At 46.4% G+C, this 9,043-nt stretch overlaps 1 protein-coding gene across 1 annotated transcript; it reads right to left on the bottom strand.

Moving 5' to 3' along the window:
- Positions 1-5,075: 5,075 nt before the first annotated feature.
- LOC121976864 (polygalacturonase At1g48100-like) lies at positions 5,076-7,360 on the bottom strand. The gene is made up of 6 exons (XM_042529255.1): positions 6,842-7,360; positions 6,549-6,680; positions 6,291-6,455; positions 6,166-6,213; positions 5,883-6,090; positions 5,076-5,806 (listed from the first exon to the last, which is right to left on the bottom strand). The coding sequence occupies exons 1-6, from the start codon at positions 7,145-7,147 to the stop codon at positions 5,223-5,225; spliced, it is 1,443 nt and encodes a 480-aa protein (XP_042385189.1). The 5' UTR covers positions 7,148-7,360; the 3' UTR covers positions 5,076-5,222.
- Positions 7,361-9,043: the final 1,683 nt, after the last annotated feature.

Genomic DNA, 9,043 nt, shown 5'->3' on the forward strand with positions numbered 1-9,043 from the left:
AAAATTTGGTAGGGCTTGTGCCTTAATTGCAGTTCAGGGCCGATATTGTATATCGTATTCTCCTAGCTCGGTCACCCACTTGATGAGTCGACCAACTACCTCCATGTTAGTAAGAGTCTTCCCTATGGTGATGTTAGTCAGGATAGTGATTGGGTGTGCCAAGAAGTAAGGTCTTAAGCGGTGAGCCATGAGGACCAGTCCATACACCAACTTTTCTAGGGCTATGTATCGGGACCCGACTCTTGTCAATAAGTGACTGAAGAAGTACACTGGCCGCTATACATCGTCTTGTTCTTTTACCAACATCATCCCCACGGCCTCAAGGGTAGCTGATAGATATACCCAGAGCGGCTCTCCCGCAATAGGCTTAAATAGAGAAGGTAAGACCTCTAGATGCTACTTCAGTTCTTCAAAAGCTCTGTTGCATTCTTCATCCCACTGAAACTTGACAGCCTTTCTAAGAACCTTGAAGAAGGAGAGCATTCGGTCTACAGATTGGGCTATGAACCGAGAGAGTGTCGTAATCCTGCCTACCAGCTTCTGTGCTTCCTTTAGATTCCTGGGCTCCCGCATGTCCCGGAGGGCCTGAACCTTCTCCGGGTTGGCTTCGATTCCCCGCTCAGTAACTAGTCGAGCCCTGAACAAGCACTTCAGTGGATTTAACTTGAAGCCATACTGCCGCAGGATACCACAGGTTTCTTCTACGTCAACTACATGGCTAGTGGCTGTGGTGGATTTGATGAAGATGTCGTCTACATAAATTTTCACGTTTCGCCTGATCTACTTCCGGAAGATCTTGTCTATCATTCACTAATAGGTAGCTCTAGCGTTGCGTAGACTAAACGACATAACCGTATAGTAGAAAGTGTCGTCGGTTGTGACGAAACTAACCTTCTCTTGATCTTCTCGAGCGAGAGAGATCTGATGGTATCCTTGAAAAGTATCGAACATAGAGATCCTCCCACAACCGAAAGTAGAATACACCATTTGGTCAATTCTGGGTAACAGGTAGCAATCCTTGGGGCTTGCCTGGTTGAGGTCTTGGAAGTCGATGCAGACCCTCCACTTATTATTTGGTTTGGACATCAGGACTACGTTAGAGAGCCAGGATGGGAACTGTACCTATTTACTTGTCTTACTTTTAAGAGCTGGTCCACTTCAGCTCGGATGATCTTATTTTGTTCGGCTGAGAAGTTCCACTTCTTCTGCATGATTGGTCGGGAATCAGGCAGAAGATGTAGTTTGTGTTCAACTACCTCGGGCTTGACTCCTGGTAGCTCCTCAGGGGATCAGGCGAAGATATCCCTATTGCGTGTCAGGCATTTAATTAGATCTGTCTTGATTTCGATTGGTAGATCACCTGATATGCGGATGATGCTCTCCGGGCGCTCTAGATAGAGCTAGACCTCCTCCCGAGGAATGGGTTCCTCAGCTATAGATAGAGGCTCCTCTTGGATGACGTGGATTCCGCCATCCTGTGTTCTTTAAGCCTTGCAGGCCTCCACTCTCATCGTGTCAATATAACACTTGCGAGAGACCAATTGCTCACCTTGGACTTCCCCGACCTGGTCTCCAATAGGGAATTTAATCTTCTGATGGAAAATGGAGACTATCGCCCGAAACTCGTGTAGTGCCAGTCTACCTAGGTTAATATTATACGAGGATAGTAAACCCACCACTATGAAAGTGCTTCTTCGCATCCTCACCAGGGGGCTCGCTACCCAAGAAAATGGTTAACTTGATTTGGCCCATTGGTCTTACCTCATTGTCGGTGAACCCGTACAAGGAAGTGACTACAGGCTGAAGTTCGCTGATGTCGATTTGTATGACCTCAAACGTATTCTTGAACAGCATGTTGACAGAGCTTCCGGTATCAACAAAAACCCTGGCCACGCGACTGTTGGTTATGACAGCTTTAATTATTAGGGCATCATCGTGTGGGAGCACCAACCCTTCCAGGTCGTTCGGCCCAAAAATGATTATAGAGTCGACGGCTTGTTCCCGGCTACATCCCACAGCGTGTATCTATAGGCGGGCTCATGAGATTTCCGGGCCGGGGCGGAGTCTCCATTCTTGGGTCCTCCAGAGATCTTGTCGATCTCTCGGATGACCGTATTTTCCCTATTCTCCTCAGGGGATCCTATTGGCTCTGTACCCTGGCCTGGCTGCTGACTTTCCCTGACCTGCATTTTCAGGTAGGGATTTACCTGACTGACCTTTTACAGCAGTAGGCTAGTTGGCCAGTAGCATTTGAAGCTTTGGCACGATCTCGAGTGGAGGTAGACCAAGTTCAGCTGGGCGCCGAGAGTCACGAGCGAACTGGACGCAATCTCCTATGGAGTGAGTGTGGGACATGTGGTAAGTGCAATAGAGGGGCCCCCACTGACAGGATCTGGGGGCTTGGACATCTTCTACCCTCTGAGCCGCCCTGGAAATCGGACCGGGCGGAAAGCCTAGTCGGGCATCCTTAGAGCGGGGAAAAGGCTGAGCGGGAGGTTGGGACGACTTTCTTTTCGACTTGTTGGCAAGAGCAGGCACCTTGTCTGCTTTCCGCCGAGCCGCCTGGGCTTCTTCTACGTTGATGTAGCTGGCTACCTTCCCCAGCATCTCATCAAAATTCTTTACTAGCTCCCGAATGAGAGTCTGGAAGAACTCCCCCCTCCACTAGGCCATGAGAGAAGACACTCATCAATATCTCCGAGGTAGAGGCAGGGACGTCCTGGGCTACCTGGTTGAAACGTTTAATATAACTCCGCAAGGGTTCCGCAGACCCTTGTTTGAGGGCGAAAAAACAGTGGTCTGTCTTCTAGTACTTCCTGATACTGGCAAAATGGCACAGGAAAACGGTCTTGAAGTCATGGAAGCAGATGATGGACCCATTCGGCAGTCCATCGAACCATTTTTGTATCGAGCTGGACAGAGTGTTTAAGAACACTCGACACTTGATGACGTCGCTGTATTAGTGCAGCAGCGCAGCGTTCCAAAATTTTCTAAAATGATCCTCCGGGTCCTTGCTACCGTCATACTCCCCAATGGCTAGGGGCTTGTACCCTTTCGGTAGCTTCTCCTCGAGTACCCTTAGAGAGAAGGACACTTACTCCTCAGGCTCCCCCCGGGGCTCCTCCCTGAGGACTATAGCTTTCCCTTTCTTTGAATCTTTAGGCGGGGAGCTCTCCGCGATAGAGACTTGTGGTTGCTCTTTCTTATTGTAACAGTCCGGGCCCTTATGGTAATAATCCGAGCCAGGCTCCCGATAGAAGGCTTGAGGGAAATCCTCGGGCTGTTTTCTCTTAGATCCCCTATCTGAGACGCGAGTCGGGTCCTTAAAAATTGCAGACATCTTGTACGACCGTGAAGAAGTGGTCTGTTTTTTGGAAGCCGCACGCCTCTTGGCCTCCTTGAACAGTTCGCACTTTCTTGCGGTCATGATGACGTTGATTCTTCCGGTATCCTCTATCTTCACGTTCCAGAACATGTGAAGGATATTCCCACAGACGGCGCCAAATTGATCTTGTCCGGAATCTAAGTCAGACGAAGGTCGATTGAGATGATGTCGGTGTTGATAGAGAGATGGCTAAAACACACCCAACATACAAGTAATAGGAAAAGGACCCCCTCTGTGTGATGGAAGGATGGCGGTGACGAAGACCGGTGGTACTTTGGTTCTGTGCACATTCAGACAAGCAATCGGAACGTTAGAGACCCAAAATCAAGGAAAAAGTCCATAGCGCAAACCCTCCGACACTTAAATCTGGTACTTTTTCCTCAAAAGAAACATGTACGAAGGAAAAAGAACTGTAGAGGACGAGTGCAGATGTGCACGTACCTGCTCAAGGGAGAGGACCTCCCTTTTTATATGACACTGCGTACCTCTAGAGCCTGATCAGAGAATGTCGGGTGTCGAGGCCTGTCCGGTGATGGAGGACACATGGTTCCCTCTCATTGGTGGAAGGAAGGTTCCATACCCAGGCGATAGCAGACCATTGAAATATTCTTTGACATATGGTGGTTATTCTTTGATAGGATGTTACGATTCTCTGACCTTGTTTGTCGCTCAGTGCCTTATTTCTTGCCCGGGTCTAGCTACGGACAGCTCGGGATGATCGTTCGGGGGTGTCTCCTGCCTTGAGTCTTGATGAAGGAGATGGGTTGCGACGAGGGTCCCATCTTTCACGCTTAGAGCACTGAAGGCCTGACCAAGAGTTGTCTTACTACAAGTACTAAACTTGTCTGTGCAGATCAGATTGAGGAACTCGACCAGTCGAGGTATGTCAGGCGTTACTCTAGGCTACATGTTATGTTTCAGGTCTGGATCCTGTCCTATCAATACCCGATTGGGAATTATGCGGCTGATGATGTCATAAGAGGTCTGAGTCCTTCTTTCCCCTAACTGCTAGCTGTTACGTCCCTTTGACTTCTGATTGCCACGTTCTCTTGACTGTCACGTCCCCTTGACTTCTGACTGTCTGGCTTTATCGGACCCCACCTTGATACACCGTATCATACATCTTTTTAGCACATCTTACTACGCTTTACTATACTCGCACTCAGGCGTATGCATCTACTGTCATCTTCTTCTGTACTTTTCGCTCGGCTGTTGTACTGACTTGAGCATCGGAGTTCCTACATCAGGAGCCCCGTTCTTGGTTCTCGCTCTAACATTCTCTTTACGGTGTGCGCAGGAAGGAGGGTCAGGTGTCACCTCTTCATATTAGAGTTTTCTCTCAGTCAACAATAGAGTCATTTGTCCAACGCACCATTTCCACCAATTTCAGACACAGAACATTTCTGATGTTAATAAGAACTCTTTAAATTCTAAGTATTAATTTCAGTTTGCATTATTAAGGCAGTAATATGCATTTCAAGAAGTACTTGAGTTAAAGGTGTGATCTATGCACTCAAGAAGAAACTGACAGAGAATCCTGGTTCGGAAGAAAGAACACATCATATATAGAACCGGCCATATACGTCGATACTGATAATTAGAACACCTTCAGATTTGCCAATACTTGAAACATCGTATAGAATCAATGGCATCAGCCGGAAACGGAGGCTTATTTCCATATACGTTGTCGTAAGGAATAAGGATGCTAACTGAGCACTCTAAATATATACTCTGAAGCAATGGTGCGAAGGGGTCGCAAGAATTACAACGACCGCACATTAACATGAATGTGCACAGGCCAGTAACACACCACCTTCGACCTTGCAGGTGGTCTATATCAGCACAAATCGCGGTCGGACAGTATCCGATTACTCGCCGGTTTTCCGTTCTGCAAGCAGGCGATCGGAGGAACCGTCGGGGTGTACAGCTCCCCAAAGGTCTGCCAGCAGAAGGGTTCGTACATGTGGTAATGTTCTTGCAGAGGTCGAAGCTCGATTTGGGTCAATGTGATATCCGAGCACGGAGAGGCATCGCTGCAAGCGAAGTGCACCGGCTTCACCGTGTAAGTCCCCTTTATGTTTTCATACGCAACGCCTGAGAGAGCCACCGCTGACGTCTGGTTCCTGCACGAGCTCCGGTCGCAGTAGAATTGGTCGATCACGATCGGAGTTTGGACCTCCGAGACTCTAATGTTCGAGAATCTTATGCTCTCGGCTGCCCCTGATCCGCCCTGCCAGGTTTTGATTCTGACACCGGTCATGGTGCCGTGAAAATTGACGTCCCTGACGGTGATGTTTGAAACGCAGGCTTTGCTGCTGTCTCTTCCGAGTCCGCCGACGCTGATTCCGTGGCCAGGTCCACAATTTACGCTGTGGATATCAATGTTCGAGCACCCTGTTTGTATGGACACGCAGTCGTCGCCTGTGTGTTTCAGTAAACTTTAATTTCCTTTAATTTGGATCATCAGTAAATTAAGTAAGGTAGATAGATATACTACCACAGCTCACGTTGGCATGGTGGATCATGACATCTCTCGAGTTCTGCAGATGGATACCATCGGTGTTGAGGCTGCTGCCTGGCGAAGCGACTGTGATGTTGTGGACCTGAACAGCTTCGCAGTTGTCGAACTTGAGATGGCATTGTTGGCTGTTCTGGATCGTGATGCCGGTCACTGTCACATTGTAGCTACCGTAGAATCTCAGAGCCTGTAGCAATTAAAGCAGAATATATATATTAATGTAGAACAAGAGTGGAACGGAATGATGAATGAGAGATCTCACAGTCGGCTTAATCTGTGGTAGGTTCGTCGAGCTCAGCTCATCGTGTATCTGTCAAAGATGAGCAGTCGTGAGGGTTATCGAGAGAAGACGAGCATGAATTCGACTATGTGACACTGCAGGCTTACTGGATCGACATCAGAGTCGGCGTATGACCACCAGGCACTTCCTCGCCCTTCGATTACGCCGCTGCCTCGAATTGTTATGCCTTTCAGTTTGGTGAACTCGATCCACCACAGAAGTCCGGAACCCCAGTACTTGGCGTTAGTTGGAGCGATTATCATACCATCCAACTGCACCGAGCAAAATTTTGATGAATGATTCGATCGAAATAATCGAATAAAAAATATCAGTTATTTTGATGAGTAGTTTTCTTGTTGAATTACCTGGAAAACAATGTTGGGCTGACAGTAAGGCCCGGAGAAGGAGATGGGACCCACAAGGAACTCAAACTCTGGTGGAACAGCCATGACTGAGCTAGCCACCTTGCAAGCAGCAGCCCATGCAGCCTCGAAAGCCTGCACTTTAGTTCAGGCCACGATCATCAATCAGGTCAGAGTCCGTGAATGAATGGGTACGGACATCATTGCAAACGATCTAAGCTTCACTTTTCAATCATTTTCTCCGAGTGTTTTGAGAGAATTCATGCAAATTATGAAGAAAACAGAGCAAAGCCAACCTTCGTGTCGTCCGCGACACCATCTCCCTTCGCTCCGAAGTCGAGCACGTCGAAGACGGCACTCTCCGGAGAGCCTGCGCCCGGGCTTGGACTCGGCGCCGGAGGATGACTCAGGTGACCACTTCCTCCTCTTCCGCCGCCACCATGCCCATGCCGACTGCCATTCTTCTCCTTCCCCTTTTTCCTAATCATGGACGAGGAAGCCTTCCTCTGCCTCCAGTGCCTTTTACCTTCGCAGCCATCAAAATTTGAGCACGCAGAGAGCAGGACGAGGACGAGGAAAAGGAGCACCCCAAAGCACCTCATCCTAACCACACTCGCCGAGCAAGTGTGGAAACTTAGAGGTCTAAATAGCAGAGATCGGCCTGGAATATCTCGGTAATTAGTAAAGGAATTAATTTAAAAGGAACGTCCTCTTCACTCTCCCTTCTCTGATCATTAGTTTTAAGCCTGTGCGTGGTACGTGGACGGTAGCTCGAAGGGAGCAAATGCCAAGGCCCATAGCTCTCAACACGTGAACGAGCCTAATGGACGAGGGGAACAGACAGCGAGCTTAGCAGCTCCTCAATTCTTCACATGCAGCTCGGTCACGGGCTTCAAGAGCGCTGCTTTGTCCACTCCGACTGCCGGATAAAGAGGAGGAACAAAACAAAACCAAATGGCCCCCCTCTCCTCTCCCTACAATCAATGCTTCTTCATTCCTAGATAGTTGAATGAGAATTCAAAAAGATTTGGTATGTGGTGTTTCATACTAAGAACAAACTTAATTGCAGGCTCATCAGATTCCTTCCTTTGCTAGCTAGCTCCTGTAGTAGTGGTCCTTTTAGCGAATTATCAAATGGAGCCAAATCTTGTTTCTTGAATGCTCCATTGCTCCAACTTCCCTCTCTCTTAAGTCGTAATTGCCTTAGTTGCATCAACACTAGCTAGCATGGACTAGTTAAAGCATCTGCGCCCTGATCACATGCTGAATCCACAACTTACATTTCTGACAAATAGTAGCTTGAAACATTTCCAAGAAAATGCTAGAGATGCATGGATCATTATTATGCCTACTGTCCTTGGGTCGGGTGCGGCGGGAGCGCTGGGGGCGAGCGATTTCGCCTTTTGCCACATTATTATGCCTATTGTTCTGATGAAACTGTTCCTCCTTTCTTTCTTTTTTCTTTCCATTTTGCTTTGAAGAAAATAAAAACTCTTTAGAGGTCTTCTGGAAACAATTCTTCAAGTACAGTCCTGCTCTGCTAGTATATATACACAAATTTATCTGATTCCAGTACTGCTGCCACAACTCCACCGTATGCTCTCATTGAAAGGTCAGTCTGACAATTGGCTTTTCTTTTGTGCTTTGTGAGAAGATAAAAATTTTATTGATCACCAGGATATATAAAGAAGCAGCATATTAGGTGAAGGGAAAGGAATCAAAACAAATTACCTTCAATTTAGTGCTTCAAAGAAGAGTTGAATTTCAGAGTTTCTTATGGTTCACCCAATGAATTAGCTTGGAGTTGCTCAGATGATATGCCAATGATCAATGCTTGTTCCAAAAGGCCATCTGGATTTATAATCATCATATATAACTTGTATTGTTGGATAGTTGATGTGAAGCAGAAGAGGCCAATCAAGGATTTGTCTTGTTTGGTAAGATCAGTATTTAATCTGGAGGCTGTGATGCCTTTTGAATCCTCTGCCACAAGACTCAGGCATGCTATATAAAAAAGGCTATAAATTAGATAAACATTCGTCAGTACTCGAATATTGTTTGTTTAATCAGTTCATATTAATATTTCTTGCACTGATAGCTGCTTCCTACTTCCCTCCTTGGGGTTCCCTGAGGATTAGGAAGGAACACTTCTAGAGTTGGCTGTGGGGCTCGTGATTTATCGGAGTCTCGTGAACTCCATGATTTCGTGCATTAATCATTTGTTTTAGTGTTTTTATCATTATAATTAGTATTATTTTTTTATGCATCTCTCATCCCGTTATATATATATATATATATATATATATATATATATATATATATATATATATATATATATATATATATATATATATATATATATATATATATATATATATATATATATATATATATTTTTTTTTTTTTGATGTCGTCATGTGTATGTAACAGTCCAGTTATCTCAAGCCTCGTTTAGTTCGATCGATATCTTATTGTAACTCCCGATCAGAATTATCGCC

The sequence above is a fragment of the Zingiber officinale genome, chromosome 1B (assembly GCF_018446385.1).
Source record: "Zingiber officinale cultivar Zhangliang chromosome 1B, Zo_v1.1, whole genome shotgun sequence".
Lineage (NCBI taxonomy): Eukaryota > Viridiplantae > Streptophyta > Magnoliopsida > Zingiberales > Zingiberaceae > Zingiber > Zingiber officinale.

Excerpts from the sequence above, each read along its gene's own strand:
- LOC121976864 (XM_042529255.1), bottom strand. The coding sequence starts at position 7,147 with ATGAGGTGCTTTGGGGTGCTCCTTTTCCTCGTCCTCGTCCTGCTCTCT. Across the intron at positions 6,456-6,548 it reads AGCCCAACATTGTTTTCCAG|TTGGATGGTATGATAATCGC; the intron begins GTAATTCAACAA and ends TGCTCGGTGCAG. Across the intron at positions 5,807-5,882 it reads CCATGCCAACGTGAGCTGTG|GCGACGACTGCGTGTCCATA; the intron begins GTAGTATATCTA and ends TGAAACACACAG.